Source organism: Jaculus jaculus, chromosome 4 (genome assembly GCF_020740685.1).
Source record: "Jaculus jaculus isolate mJacJac1 chromosome 4, mJacJac1.mat.Y.cur, whole genome shotgun sequence".
In the NCBI taxonomy this organism is placed as follows: domain Eukaryota; kingdom Metazoa; phylum Chordata; class Mammalia; order Rodentia; family Dipodidae; genus Jaculus; species Jaculus jaculus.
This window is the reverse complement of record NC_059105.1, coordinates 492548-508636: the sequence shown is the minus strand read 5'-3', so window position 1 is coordinate 508636 and position 16089 is coordinate 492548. Positions and strand designations below refer to the sequence as shown.

General features: G+C 49.7%; 1 protein-coding gene across 7 annotated transcripts; it reads right to left on the bottom strand.

The window, feature by feature from the left end:
* Positions 1-35: 35 nt before the first annotated feature.
* Positions 36-14065, bottom strand: Stk25 (serine/threonine kinase 25). Of its 7 annotated transcripts, none has more exons than XM_045147478.1 (12): positions 13922-14065; positions 12834-12918; positions 7015-7245; positions 6115-6171; positions 5186-5303; positions 4283-4440; positions 4011-4196; positions 3645-3790; positions 3250-3364; positions 2743-2814; positions 1342-1478; positions 36-669 (listed from the first exon to the last, which is right to left on the bottom strand). In XM_045147478.1, exons 2-12 carry the CDS (start codon positions 12861-12863, stop codon positions 630-632), a joined length of 1290 nt encoding a protein of 429 aa, XP_045003413.1. In that variant the 5' UTR covers positions 12864-12918; positions 13922-14065; the 3' UTR covers positions 36-629. The 7 variants fall into 7 exon arrangements, with proteins under 7 accessions (XP_045003413.1, XP_045003412.1, XP_004667867.1 ...); XM_045147477.1 differs by lacking the exon at positions 13922-14065 and adding an exon at positions 13078-13199; XM_004667810.2 differs by lacking the exon at positions 13922-14065 and adding an exon at positions 13078-13138 and having other exon boundaries at positions 5195-5303.
* Positions 14066-16089: the final 2024 nt, after the last annotated feature.

The window sequence follows — 16089 nt, the reverse complement described above, 5'->3', positions numbered from 1 at the left end:
AAGAATCCCACCTGGCTGGGCTCCATACATCAGGATGTCTCCAATCCAGGTCTTTATTGAAAGTGGTGAGGCCTTCAATGCTCTTATGAAAATTAACAACTTACCCTCAAAACAAGTAACAAGTTCATTCTTAAAACCAAAACATACTGGATGACTTGAGAACACATGGTACCTGATCTGACACCACAAGGCATAAAAAATTATGACCATCTGGGTCACTATGGGCCCCTAGGATGACATCCCTGGAGCAGGGGAGGAGCCAAAGCTGTCCAATAGTTTCTCTGCTCCTTGGTCTGGCAGCTGCAGGGCCCCATAAGTCCAAAGGGCTGGACCAGCTGCTGGAGAAAGTTTGAGATGGCTAGGCCAGCCCTTAAGTGGCTGCCTGGTTTTCCAGGGGCTTCTTGCTACACGACATGGCTTCAGCCAGACCAGCAGGCAGTGGAAACAGGTGTGGAGTGGCTGCTGTGTGGGACAGCACACTATGAAGGGAGGAAAGAAAGTGACCTGGCTTGTGAGGTCTAGAGGCCAGCCTATCCTTGAAGTCACAGCACAGTACAAATGGGCATCCACATCAGTCCTTTTGGAGCTCAAAACAAAAAGCACCTTTCTCTCTATGGAGAGCAATGTGCTCAGCGGGTGGATGTCAGGTGGTTCCTGTTGTGTGAGAACCTGTAGAAGAGAAAGGTGCCATCACCACTCCTGAACTTGCTGCCTTGGGCTAAAGAGATGGCTCAATAGTTAAGGTGCTTACTTGAACTTGCTGCCTGGAAATGCACCTCAGCAGCCAGTCCCAGAAAACCTCTCAGGTGTGTGGTTTACAGCAGTAGTTGTGACCAGCAGCACCTTGCAGGTTAGGTTTCCCTAGCATTTCAAGAGCCACTAGGGTGGATTTCTCTTAGTGTGTAGGAGTGGGACCCAGAGTATGGGTAAGAGGAACTACTACACCTGCCTGTAGGAAGAACCCTATGCTCATGGGACTACTGAGAGGGTCCAGTGGTGGCCCAGTGTCTATCCCGCCTGTTCCTTTATAAGCATGAACCTGCAGAGCACTCAAGCTGTTCCTGGGGCATAGGACTTTAGGAAGCCACCAAGTACAGAGATCACAAGCCAACTGCATAAAATGCTATGCCATTAGGTCAAGGACTATCCAAATGCTAGTTGAATCTAATGGCCAAACCTTCTTGCACAGCTCAAAGTCACAGGCAGGAGAGATTCACCTGCCTTTTTTTGTAGAGAGAAGACCACAAAGGAAGGACCAACCCAGCTGTTCACAAGAGTAAGTCCCAGGCACCCCATGTCCAGCTCCTCTACAATGGCACCCCTTAGGGGCACTGTGCTCACCTTTGCACACGCTCCACCAGGTGCACCATCAGCTTGTCCGAGATGCCGGGGCAGGACTCTTCAGCCAGGCTGAAGGCATTCTCTAGCTCCTCCAGGGCAACCACACTCCCACCACTCTGTTTGTGCTTCTCTTTGAGCTGCAGAGAAATCATGTACTTGACTGGGGCCTTGTCTGAGACCCGCATCCAGGAGCCCTACAGGAAGCCACAAGGTGACTGCGGGCAGTGTGTCCTGGTGTCCTGATGGGGACCCAGAGAGTTCCTCCACCTCAAAACCCTACTCTTCCCTCAGACCTCAAGAGATTCTCAAGAGAGGACCACGTGGCTCTTCCAAAATGATGGGGAGTGAATCAACTGCATGGTCCAGCTTGATTTAAAAACTGTAGCACAGCAACTTTCAAAGTACACTGTAGGACTAGTCTGGGCACTGTGCAGGGACCTTAACAGATACCTCAGATTTGAGCCTTGGATTCTACAGCTTTCACCAATTACTGCTGGTACCTCACCCCCTGAACAGCCTTTCTTATCCTCACACCCCTGGGCTAGGCTGCCATTCTGCCCACACATGGCCCCAAGAAGCTGCTTCATAGTCTGGCCAAGGTCACTGTGTGGTCCCACTGTACTTCTCACTATCCTGATGGAGGTTTTGCTATCTTCACACTAGCCTATATCCTGTCCTTCCACCCTGGGCTATGTCACCCACGGGTGTGGAAACTGATAATCTTGGGGAGGTGAGTATGGACCTGCAACCTACTGGCTGAGCCCCAAGAGCAGATGGAAGTTTGGTCCTGAGCTGCATTGTATTTCTGGGATGTCTCTGACCTCCATCAGCCGGTCAATAGTGATATAAGATCATGGGAACACCAAGGAATTATGTTCAGACCTCTCTGCCTTAAACTAACCCCACAGATTGAAGAGAGGGCTCAATGCCTAAAGGCATTTGCTTGCAAAGCCTGATGGCCTCGGTTTGATTCCCCAGTACCCATGTAAATCCAGACTCATGCATCTGGAGTTCATTTGCAGTGGCAAGATGGCTGACCCCAGTATTAACAGTCCTCCTATCTTCCTCCACAGAAGGGTAATAATATGATATTTGCCCTTTGCAAAACTAATCACTTGTCATTTAGTTCTGGGATGAAAGAGCACCTTGGCAGGTCTTGCAACACAAAAGAGTATTGCCAGGGAAGTTTGTCTCAGCAGTTTATGGCATATGATCCTTCCACTCAGAAAACTTGTGCCAAAGGCCTACCCACAATCAGCTACATGAGAGCTAGAAATCAACTGGTTGGAAGTCCATGCTGAGGACCAACCAGTGCACCATGCCACGTATTTGTTGGGAGAATCTCTGCAGAATAAAGCCATGCCCCCCCCAACATGACCATAGGCCCAGCCATGCCCTCACCTCTCCAAAGACAGGCCGGACAAGCGTGGATAAACACTGGGACCTTGGCTGTCTCTTGGCAGGCTCAGCAGGCTGTAAGAGGAAAGCCAAGACACTGGATAAGTAGGGGCAAGAGAAACCCTCTTTCTTGTTCCTCATTTCTGGCTTTCAGGGCTCAAACCAAGGGCCAACTCCTAATTGTAAGGTGGCCCTGAGCCATCAACCCTCCACAGGCCCCTCTTCCAAGCACATGCACCAGGTCCAGACTTCAGCACAGCTCCCAGCCAGCTCAATGCCACCCTAAGTTCAGAGACTACCTGCTCTGTCCTTCCCTTCAAGAGTATCTTCTCCAGATCACAGGCAATGAGTGCTTGAAATGTCCCCACGTAAAGAGCACTTTGGAGCTAAACCCCCTCAGGGCCTGGCATTCAGTCCACCCAACAGTCCACATTTCTGCTGTCCCACGGAAATTGAGGCAGGACTAGTATACTTTAGGGCAGTGTCCCTGGGGCCCAGCCAGGAACAGACCTTCTGTGAGCCGAGGAGGGCTGTCCCCTTGTGCAGCTTGCTATGCGGACTTGGCCGGATGGTTGGGGGAAACGTCCAGATGGGGCCCTGTTCCCCATCCTCAGCCTCGCCATCACTAAAGAAGATGAACAGTCAGGAGAGCCAAAGAGGACAGGGCTGGGATAACCAGGGTTTGGGGGCAGCCTCCGTGGCCCAAGGCCCTAGTGAGCAGGGCTTTGCCTAGGCTGCAGCATCCAGGTGATGACACAACAAGCTAACCCCATCATTTAGGCCAAAATCAGACCCCAGCAGCTAGCCCCAAGCCTTGTCTCTAGAGCACAGACAGACCCACATCAAAGCACCAGGACCAGGTGGTGCACAGGAAGCGAGCCCTCAAGGACGAGTAAGGGTCCTACATGTCAGAGTCCTCAGAGCTGGACTCCTCGCCGTGCCCCTCCGACTTCCAGCGCTTGTAGCGGTCAATAAGCTCAGTAAGAAAGGAGGTCTTCTTGGTGTAGCGTGTGATAAACTTGTGCTTCAGGAGCTCCTTGGCAGTGGGCCGCTGGGGGAGGGGGGGACAGAGACAGACAACAGATAATAGTCACAGCTGAGCTCCACCCTTATAGGAGATCACACAAAGACATGGGGATGTGGAAAGTGTGCAAGAAGTCTTCATGGTGGAGGACTCTGGCTTTGTCCCACTACAAGTTAACACCCTCCCTCCATAAGCTACCCCAGACCCTCAGTCTGCCTGGGATGGCCTAGGTAGGGGTAGGCCTTACGAATCGGGGGTCCTTGTTGAGGCAGGCCTCCACAAACTCCTTAAAAGGCTTGCTGTGGTGGCCCTCCAGTGTAGGTGGGTTGTTTTTGGGAATCAGGAACAGGACACGCATAGGATGGAGGTCAGAGTTTGGTGGCTCCCCCTTGGCCAGCTCGATTGCTGTGATGCCCAGGGACCAGATATCAGCCTAGACAGGGCACCACACAAGATTATCACTGCATGTAGCATTTTGAGCTAGCTGCAGTGTGCTCCCATCTCCCATTCAGAACCCACCTTGAAGTCATAGGCTGACTGCTTGATAACTTCAGGTGCCATCCAGAAGGGGGTGCCCACAAATGTATTCCTCTTGATCTGTGTGTCTGTGAGCTGCCCTGCCACCCCAAAGTCCGCCAGCTTCACATCACCCTGCTCCGAGAGCAGCACGTTGGCAGCTGCTCAACAAAAGACAGTCGGACATCATCCTCAGCTCCACAGACCCCCAGGAAGTCCTGTGTGCAGCCACAAATGCTGAGGTTCTCTGACCCTAGAGACACCAGGAGAGATGTCTCCTAGAACCTCAGCTTTCCATGCTGCAATCAAAACAGGCCACTCTGGGCTACTCCTGTGGAAGCCAGGTAAGCTCTAGGGCCTCCCTATGTTTGGTTTTCCTGGCAAACCTCAACCATAGTGACAACCCTCCTCCCCCCCCCCCCCATACACACACCTGCCTCCTCTGAGTGACTGTGACTTAAGGGCATAGCTGACATGGGCCAGTCAGGAAGCCCCTCACTGCTCACAGTGACAAAATGACTCAGCACGTCTTCCCTGTGTGTTCTTGGCAAGACCAGTCCATATAGCAGCACTGCACAAACTGACACCTGATGCTGAGGTCACTAGGTGAATGACTGGTTTCCTTCACATATTTCACATATGGGGATATGAAACTGGGAAGGCCCTGCTAGTCTGGGGACACAGCTCAGTGACAGAGTGCTTGCCTAACATGCATAAGCCCCAGAGCTCATCCCCAGCATGGCAAATAAATAAATAAATATTAAAATAAAAAATTAAAAAGAGCAAAATGGAACTCAGTTTCCAAGTTGCTACAGGGCTCCCCACATCTCATACCTCAGGCACCATTAAGCCAACACCCATCTTTCTAGATTACAGGTCCCAGGGAAGAACAGGAACATGCCCACCCTGTAGGACCTTTGATGTCTCGGTGGATCTTGCGCTCCGAGTGCAGATAATCCAGGCCCTTCAGGATCTCCCGCAGGATGGTGGCAATATAGGTCTCCTCCAAGGGGCCTGGCTTCAGCTAGAGGAGGCAGGGCAGAGCCTCAGCTACAGCCCCATAACCCATCACAAAACCCAAGCTCTGCTAACTTCCAACAGGGGTAGAGACCCTGAAGAAGGCTGGGGCCTATATGTTTCTTTCTGCTGAAACAAAATTTGGTTTCAGCTACCAAGGGAAATGGGGGAACTGGGGAGGAATGGGGGTGAGAGAGGCTCTTTCTACCGAACATAAATTACTTTTACCTTTTTTTTTTTTTTCCGAGGTAGGGTCTCATTGTAGCCCAGGCTGACCTGGAACTCACTATGTAGTCTCCAGCTAGCCCTGAACTCACAAAGATCCTCCTACCTCTGCCTCCCAAGTGCTGTTATTAAAGGCATGTGCTACCATGACCAGCACCTTTGCCTTTTTTATGACTATAAAGATGAGAATGAGGTCCTAGCTACAACCCCCCTACACAACCCTAGGCCTATTCACCTGGGGTCTCTAGCCCTACCTGTTCCCACAGGCCAGTAGAGACTCAGGACCACTGTAGGCATGTCCAACTTGCAGCCCAAGGACCACATGCATCCTAAAATAGCTATGAATACAGTCCAATGCATTTGTAAATGCAACATGAAAAAGTTAGATGCCTTTTAGCATAAATTAGGGCAGGACAATGAATAGTGATTTGTTTCTGAAAAGGACAATTCCTGATTAACACTTAAGCACTAACAGAGTGGAAAAGTGGCCCACAGGAGCATATGGGTCTGAAGTTTCAGAGGGCAGTTGATCCTGGGGTGCTGTAGGACAACTCCTTCACGGCAAGCTGCCCACTGCTGCAGCCTACACTCACCAAGTCCAATGCAGAGCCACCGCCCAAGTACTCCATGATAATCCATAGCTTGGTGCTCTAGGAGCAAAGAAACCTGTCAGTTCCTGGCAGCAAATGGAGGGGCATGCCCAGGTGTAGAGTACATACTCAACCCCTAAATCCACCACCAAGAATAAGCCAGGGCTCAGGCTGTACAGGGACATCACACTAGTCTCTGCCAAGAGTCCCCAAACAGGCAAGGGTTCTAGCCAGGCATGGTGAATTCCTAGAACACTTAGCAAGTGGAAGAAAGAAGATCAGGAGTTCAAGGCCCATTTAAACTACATGAGATTCTGCCTAAAAGTAAGTAAATAAATAAATAAGAGCTTTATTGTAATAGCCACCCAGCATACCCCTGCATGTGGTGGACAGAATAAGTAAGTACGCAGGGCAGTGGCTGAGTCTGCTTCATCACAGCCCATCAAATCCCAGGCTGGAGACCCAACACGTAGGGCCCAAAAAGATGGCATGCTACATAACACCACTGCCATATCAACTGCCCTCTTTGGCAGGCCCCAAGAATGACTGCTGTGACAGTAGGGGCTCCACAGAACATTCCTAACAGTGACCACAGACAGGCAACTAGGATATTACAACTACTTATGAGCCAATTCACCCTTGCAGACCTCACCCATGCCTTGCCTACCCTGAGGATGGCACTTCCCAGAGGGTGTATTTTTTCATGAAGCTGGGCTATCAAGGCCTCCTCGACTTTCCAGCATGTACCAATGTACCCAACAGTACCTTACTCTGCTCTTCCCCCCATAGGCACATCACTTAGTCTATGGAGGCAAAGGAGAAAGCCTGGCGCAGAGCCTCTATTACCCCAACCCACCCCAACCCAACCCACCCACTGCAGACCCTCCACCTCCCTGCAGGCACCTTTAGGTAGGAGCCAAAGTAGCGGGTGATATAAGGACTGTCGCACTGGCTGAGCACAGTAATCTCCTGCTGGATGTCCTCGATCTCATCCTCGGCCTCCTCCAGGTCTATGATCTTGATGGCCACCACCTCCTTGGTGTGGTTGTCGATACCCTTGTACACCTCCCCAAATGAGCCCTTCCCAATGCGGTCAAGCTTGGTGAAGAGCTCCTCTGGGTCCACACGAGAGTGCTGCAGAAGCCAGCAGGGACAGAAGGTAAGAAGAGAACATGGGCAGCACCATCTGAGAAAGTATGGGACAGGAAGAGGCTGTCCTGCTGCGTGAAGGTGTGATCTACTGTAAGGAGCCCAAGAGAGCTCACCTCAATTCTTTTCTAGTTTCTTTTATTCATTGTTTAGAAAAACCTAAAAACTCTCCACTCTAAGGGACAGAGTCCCCAAAGGATTTGACACAGTAAATCCTGATGTAGACCATGAGCCTTAAGTACTGAAAACATTTCAAGGTACCCTCATCAGTTGTAATAATAAACCATGCCAAAGCCTGATGGTAGGTGGGGGTTTGTGTTTATGAGGGTACTTAAAAACTCTTGTTTTGCTATATACCTAAAGCTGTACTAAAAAAAAAAAAATAACAGCATGAGCCAGGTGTGGTGGCGCACACATTCAATCCCAGCCCTAGGGAGGCAGAGGTAGGAGGATCACTTTGAGTTCGAGGCCACCCTGAGACTATGTAGTGAATTCCAGGTCAGCCTGGGCTACAGTGAGACCCTACCTTGAAAAACCAAAAAAAAAAAAACCAAAAACACAGCATGAGGGCTAGGGAAATGGCTCAGTGGTTAGAGGCTCTTGCTTGTAAAGCCTGCCAGCCCCAGATTCAATTCCCCAGTACCCAGGTAAAACCAGATGCACATTGTGGTACATACATCTGGAGGTCACTTGCAGGTAAGATGCCCTGGTATACCCATAATTTCTCTCTCTCTCACATAAATAAAAAGAAAAATCTCAAAAAAAAAAAACTAGTGTAAGCTAAATTAAGTTCTCAGCATTCCTTAAAGCCACATCCCAAATCAGTCCTTCAGCAAGCTATACTTTCATACCAGCACTGAGTGAAGATAAGTATTTTGTTGGATGCTTGATTCTAGATATTCAGATAACACACAAAGCTGCCCTAGATAGTCCTCGGACTTAAATAATGCCAGATACTCACCAAGCTGACAATACAGAAAGTGCCCAGTTCACAGCCCAGTGCACCCCAAAGGACCATACTGGTAAAGGTGTGTCCTCAAGCCCAAACCACATTATGGACTTTGAACCAGGACTACCTCAAGTTATCAGTAGCTGAGGTGGAAGAGTACAAAAGTGACAGAACTTCTTCCAAGGCCAGCAGTGGGCTGGATGGCCCATGAAATTTTGCAGACTCTTGAAAATACTGTACTCTCCCTACAACCCACTGAAAGATGGAATTGGCACAGTTACGGATGATGAGCATGAGTAGAGAACAAACACATATATCCCAGGGCCCATGAAGCTTAGAAGGTCTGGGTAGAGTTTGGGAATGAGAGCCCCAGTCTCATCCAGATAGTTTTCCTGTCAGGTCTCACCATTAGGACACCTAAAAGAGGTTGGCCCCCAGAAACAGAAACCCAGAAACAGGAGCCAGGCAGAGTTGGGCTGTAACTCAGTGCCTGCCTAGCATACTCAAAGCCCCAAATTTAATCCCCAATACTGAAGGGAAAAAAAAAAAAGGCAAACCACACTTAATAGGAGTGCATAAAACCTGACTGTTTCAATGCCCACATTTCTCTGTGCTTAGGGAAGGGCTTATCCCAACATAGGCTTGTTCACCCTGTTCCTGAGGACAGCCTGTCCTCTAAGAATATCACAGCATGACTTGCCTATACCCCTAGGGCCTAACTGCCCCAGTCCCACCCCCATGCTTAGCAGAGCTGTTGGTCTTGAACCCAATTTTCAACCTGAAGTTGTCAACCAGTTGGCTTCCTAAGGTTTGAAACCAAGATGAAGTAATGGGGTGGCACAGAGAACCACATCTGTGAAACCTACCACCAACCATTCCTCAAACCCTTTCCCAGCTAAAAGAAAAATTATGAAGCAGAGATAGTTTAGAAAAGGCCCCATGACAAGGGCAGCATCTCACACAGAAATGACCTAATCCTTTCAAGCAACGCTGCCTTGGTGAAGCCTGGGTATGCATGCATAGCCAGCAGGCACTCTAAGCAGACCAGCTGTGGTATTCATGTGTACCTGATTTAGCCAGTTAAAAAAAAGGGGCCAGGCATGGTGGCACATGCCTTTAATCCCAGCACTCTGGAGGCTGAGGTAGGAGAACTGCCATGAGTTTGAGGCCAGACTAAAGCTACAGTGAGTTCCAGATCAACCTATGCCTATCTCAAATAAAAGTGGGGGGGGGGGAGCTTATCCAGCCCAAGGTGACCCTTCTCATTGCTTCACTAGAACTGGCAGCCCAGTCCTGAGGCCACTGCACTTGGAGCAGTAAGGGATGCTCACAGCAGATGCATTACCTGCAAGTCCCTAAAGGCAACACAGGGATTTGGCCAGGCAGAGAAACCTAAAGTCCCTCAGAATGCACTGGCCAGTGAGAGATGTTTGCTTCAGCCCTTCCACTCCTGCTAATCATGTGAACAAATGAAAAACCAAATCAGATGACAGTTGTTTTCAGGCTGGGGCTGTACCAAAGACAACTCAAATTAGAAAGGACCCACCCCCAACATATATACTTCCCAGGCCATGCATGCACTCTTACCACAAACTCATCAGCCTACAGATCACTGATCAATATAAGAAATATGTCTTAAAATAACTTACTTTCCTGCCACTCTGTGTCTGAGTGGGACAACTTGATCCCCTGCTGGGTCCTGAAAGCCAGATGCAGGATAGATCTAAACCCCAGGCCCTTTTTCTGCCTGTTTCTGCCCTATCCAGACCAAGGCAATTTCTTAAACTCTCCTCCCATCATTCAGTGCCAAAGCTTCCTCAGTGCTCTTGGGATGTTGTTTCACAAGCTGCAGTTTTCCAGCCTCATCACATGTAGCTATGAGACAACTTGAGAACCATCTTAAGGACTTCAGGAATTGTGTTTAGTGCCCTGAGTTTGGGTGGTCTTGCCACTCTGATTCAATCCAGTGCCTTCTAATGTGGCCAAAGATGACCTGGGAGAGGTAGGGCAACAGGCCAGCTGTATTACCCAAAACCATCATTCCTCAAATTCTCAGGGACCCCCTCTCTACACCTCACACTACAGACACCATGTCCTCCTGTGATGAAAGCCCTATTGAAAGCCACACACTGAGTCTAAAGTCAGATCTGGTCTACCACAGCACCCAAAGAAGGGCACCCTCCACGCAGGTACTTAGACTGCAATTGCTTCCCAGTAGGAGAAAATAGCAAACTCTAAAGCCAGAGTTCTGGGCTCAACAAGAAAGGAAGGAGCCCCAATCACTAAATCCCATACTTTTGGGGTACCCACAACTATGGGTTGGCCAGCATTAGCAGAAGCAGTACAGTATGACAAGAAACCTCTCATTGTGGTCCTGACTCCACATTCACATCACAGAACAGCTCCATTCCCAACCCTAACTGCTGAAGGAAAGCTAAGCAGTTCCCCTATCAGAAGGCTTCGGGTTCCTCTTCTGGATGGGGATATGTTGTAGACCATCACTCAAGCCATCTAACTGGATCTGGCAGTTGATACTTCTGCTCTCCATTCATTGTTGGCTACCTTCTTCAGAACCTCTGCCTACCTACCAACTTATCTGCTGTCACTCACCCCATTAAAACAAGGGGAGTTGGGGCTGGAGAAATGGTTCTGCAGTTAAAGCACTTACCTACAAGCACCTAAGTTTAATTCCCCAGCACCCACATAAAGCGAGGTACACCTAGAGTCTTTGCAGCAGCTGAAGGCCCTGACATGCCCATTCTCTCCTTCTGTCTCTCTTCTCTCTCTCTGCTTGCAAATAAATAAATCAAAATATTTTTTTAAAAAGGAGGGGAGGGCTGGAGAGATGGCTTAGTGGTTAAGCGCTTGCCTGTGAAGCCTAAGGACCCCGGTTCAAGGCTCAATTCTCCTGGACCTACGTTAGCCAGATGCACAAGGGGGTGTACACGTCTGGAGTTTGTCTGCAGTGGCTGGAGGCCCTGGCGTGCCCATTCTCTCTCTCTCTCCCTCTATCTGTCTTTCTCTCTGTGTCTGTCGCTCTCAAATAAAGAAATAAAAAATGAATAAAAAAAATAAAATAAAAAAGGGGGGGAGCAGCCAGGCATGGTGGCACACACCTTTAATCTCAGCACTGTGAATTCAAGGCCACCCTGAGACTACATAGTGAATTTCAGGTCAGCATGAGCTAGAGTGAGACCCTACCTTGGAAAAAACAACAACAACAAAAAAAAGGGAGGGGGAGCAACAATGCATGTCCCCAATCACCACCCAACAATCACCAACAGGTGGTGTCAGGACTGGTCACATAGCGTGTGCCCCGCCCCAACCATCTAGGCCTTCCAAGACTGGGAAGGAGCTGGCTAGGTGGTGGGAAGAAGTCTTAATATAGAAGTAGGAGCTATGGAGGGAGAGCATTATTACAGAAAAGAACAGTCCCAAAGGCCACAGGACACCATGGCAACTGTCTTAACAATAGCTCTACCGGGTTTCTTACCACTGTAAGAGTCTAGGCTAGCTAGGCACTCAGGAGGCAGAGGTAGGAGGATCACTATGAGTTCAAGGCCAGCCTGGGACTACAGAGTTAGTTCCAGGTCAGCCTGGACTAAGAATGAGAACCTACCTCAAAAAATAAATAAACATTAAAAAAAAAGTTTAGGCTAGATAAAGGCTCCTAAAAAGACAAAGGGCATGCCTTATCTTTGAGATAGAGTCCCTTGGCAGCATCCCTTTGCTCGCTCCCAAATTCACGGCTCCAATTCATCATCCTGGGACGTAAAGACACTAACCCTGAAGACCTTAATCAACTAAAGCCATATTTTGCTCCCAGCATGTTACATAATTACCAGATGCAAAAATGTCAAAACTTTGTTAGCTTAATTCAGCATCAGTCAGCAAGCTCAAATTCCCCTCTGTGATCAGGGCTGGTCCAGGATCCCCACCCAACTATGAGTGGTGTTTCTGGCTTCCAGATTGGTTTGGTTTCCCACAAGCCGACCTGACTCCAGTTCCTGCCATACTCAGCGGATGTGCTTCCTGTCTACACACCCAGTTCTCAAGGATGCATGGGGCGAAGGCGAAGAGATGCAATGTCCTCAAGAGGTGGTTCCCACACCAGCAACAAACAGCCTGAAGCCTACCAAACAAGGCCTACAGAACAAAATCAGCAGCTAAGATATGGAAATCAGCAATCAGAGAGGTTTGTCCGTTTCACTATTGGCTGTATGTCACACTGGCTTTGAAATAACAATTAGTAGACAACGGGTGTGGAAGAAGTCCCCCCCCCCGCGTGTCAACCCCCTCCTCCTGGCAGGTCAAACCCTGCCAAGTGGCACGGTATTGAGAGTGCAACCGGTTAGCCAAGGAAGAGAAAGTACATCTTCCAGGAAGGATCCCAAGCCTGAGTCAGGCAGATTCCACCCGGTAGTCTAGCACCTCCCCCCTGACAGCTCCGGAGCAGGAGCAGGAGCACGAGCAGGGCGGATCCGCTGTGTCCCACCAGCTCCGCGGGTCAGACAGGCCGCGGAGACCCGGCCCGACAGACATGCACCGAGGCGCGCGGCCTGCACCCTCTCCGCCGCGAGTGGGGACCCCTCTCCTCGAAGAACCGCCGCCCCAGGGCGCTCACCTGGTGCGCGAAGCCCCGGAGGTGAGCCATGTCCCCGCGGACGCAGGCGACGGTCGCAGCCGCTGGCCCCACTCACCTCAGACCCCTGCGGAAGAGGACAGGGTGCCCGGGTGAGGGAGCGGCCCAGAGACCCCAGATCTCCTGCCGCCACCCGCGCTCTCGGACCGGCGCTCAGAGCCCACGTCCAGCCCGCAGGGCGCGCCCCGCCACGGCGCCCCAGGCGTAGCCCGCCGACAGCGCGCACCTCCAGGGGGCTCCATCCCGGCCCGGAGTCCCAGCCGCAGCTCCGTTCCCCGGAACGTCCGGGCCTCCGGCCTGCGAGGCGGCGGCGCAGACAAGAACGTCGTGGCTAGCGCGCGGCTCTCTGGGACTCCGAGTCCCGCTGCCCGCGCGGTGCCCGGGTACGGCGGACAGCGGACTACAAGTCCCAGCAGGGTGTGCAGTGGACTTGGGACTGCGCAGGCGTACTGCGGCCCTGCGTGAGCCGTACCACAAGTCCCAGCTGGCCGCGTGGCAGGCGGTGGCAGAGGTGCTGGCACGTACCGATTGTGTTAGACAGCGCGACTAGACCGGAAGAGTGCATGGCAGTCGTCGTGTGGTGTCTCTGCCTTCCTTTCCCTCCTCGGCTCCTTTTTCCCTACTTCACACGCGTGCACTTGATGTTTCGCCGATGCCAGGCATGTGCGCCCCAAGTCCCAGTCCGCCTAGTCCTCATATCTTGGTACCCTCGCTTTTCTCCAAACCCAGGCCCTGCAGATCTTGGAGAAGCAACCCTGCACCGCCGATTCTTTGGGCGAATGCTTCACCTGTTCTGCCTCAGTCTCTCTATCTATAAAGGTGTGAATTTACGTTTCAGGATAGAATTTAGGTTTCAGCCTGGTGCTGGAAAGCCTTGTCCTGGCAGAGTCGCCTCTCCAAGCCTGGGGTACTGCCCTCCAGCGAGGCCAGATGTCATGGGCAGCCAGGTCAACAGTGTCCCCTTCCCCTATAACTGCCCTAGTATGCTTTAGGAAGGTCTGTACCAAACCATCACAGAGGCAGCCTATGTGATGGCTTGATGCAGGAGACCACCACAGTATCCTACTCACCAGGGCTCAGGCTTTTCTCCTCTGCTTCTTGGTGGATTTTCTTTTCTGTACACATTGCTAGGTCCCTCTCCCGTCCTGGTACTTTACATATTGACTTGGTTTTGCTTGTGGTCAGCCTCCCCAGAAGATGAACTTCCTGCAGACAGTATTGCGCCTGCCACTATGCCAGCAGAAGCAGGCACTTGGACTGTTTGGATGCATGAAGTTGAATGTGTAACTACATGAGGGTTAATAATTGCATTCTGTGTATGCAAATAAATTCCTACTGCACCTCTGGTCCATATGATAAATAAGCATGCAATTTTAAGGTCTAGAGATGTAACTCAGTTAGTAGAGTGCTTTCTTAGCATGTAAAAGATACCCAGCACTGCATTAAAAAAAAAACAAAAACCTGGACATGGTGGCACATGACTGTATTCCCAGCACTTAGGAGGTGGAGGCAGGGAGATTAAAGTCCTCATCAGCTACATAGGACCTTCCAAAACCAGCTTGGGCTATATGAAACCTCCTCCCCAAAATCCCCCGCTTTTTTAAAAATTGCCTCTGTGAGAAACATTCCAGTGTCTGAGGGATTCACAGCGTCCTTGTCCTTAACAAGTGTTCTGCAGACTATAAGTGTAAGTGCTGATGTTGAGGAAGCCTACTGGCCATTTCCCTCTTGAAGCCAACTTAGTAAAGAAGATAAGGTCTGGTTCACACATAGTGTGCACCCATTAGAAGGTTGTTAATACAGCTTCCAACATGAGGACACCATTTCTGTCTGTTCTGTATGTGTAAATACTATTGCAGACCTTTGTCTTCTACCAGATGCTGTATTGTATAAATCAAAATGTTCAGACTCCCATTGAGTCCTCTCTAATTCTTTCTTTGCCATCTCAAAGTAGTATCTGGGACCTTTGAGGTCTTTGGTTTCTATACCAGCCTAGAATTTTGCAGCCTTTACCTGTTTCTGGCCAATTATTTTACTCCTGGCTGTCCTATGGCAAACTGCCATTCTAACTTAAACTTTGAAGGGTTAATAGCCTTCCCTGAAAACTAAAGGGCACTAAAGAGTTAATAGCTATCCCTAAAGCTTGCAGTCAATGAAGAAGTTTGGCACCCTTCCCTGATTGATGTATTCCCCTTAGCCTAGATGGCCTTGAAGGACCAGAGACCATCTGAGCATACTCCCTTAGACATTCTTGGCTGAAGAAGCCTATTCTGAACAAGGACACAAACAGCTACAAGTTCCTTATCGACTGCACCCCAGTCCAGTCTGTTTTTCTTAGGATCCTCCTTATAAACTTACATCCCAGCCTGGCTCAGTGCTTCAGCCTTCATCCTGCAAGAAAGCTTGAGGCCCCTTGCTGTTTTCTCTAATAAATAGTCTTATCTGTAGAGATCAAGTCTGGTGTTCTCTTGTGCTTTTCTCTTACACTTTCCTTATAAACTTCATCACCTCTTTCTGTGCCAACCTGCGCTTCAGTCTGTTTCCCATGTTTTTCATCTTTTTTTCCTTAATTTTTATTTATTTTGTGGGGAGTCTGTGGTGGGTGCATGTGTGTTGCATGGCATGGTATGAATGTCAGAGGACAACTTTAAAATGTCCGTACCAACGGCCAGAGTAGTGGGCCATGGAATTTTGGGTCCCCTAGCACGCTATAGTCCTGGGATGGCCTCAAACTCACAGTGATCCTATCACTTTTGCTTCCTGAGGGCTGGAATTAAAAGTGTTGCCACCACACCCAGACCTAAAAAGTCTACTCTCTTTATTTAAATTTTGTTTGTTTGTTTGTTTGTTTATGGAGGTAAGGCCTTGCTCTAGCCCAGGCTGACCTGGAATTCACTATGTAGTCTTGGGTTGGCCTTGAACTCATAGCAATCCTCCTACCTCTGCCTCCTGAATGCTGGTATTAAAGGCATGCACCACCACTCCCAGCTTTTTGTTTGATTTTTTAAATACAAATATTTTTATTTTTATTTATTTACTTGAAAGAAAGAAACAGATAGAGATGATAGAGATAGAGGGACAGATCCAACCCCACACCTTAGGGCTGGACTGTAGGATCCACCCACAGTGGCACCTCCTCCAGCCAGGTGGCTGCAGATCTAAATGCAATAACATCCTGAATATACTGGAGGCCATCCATTCAAACTACCATACCCCTTAAATACTAAGTCATCTCTTT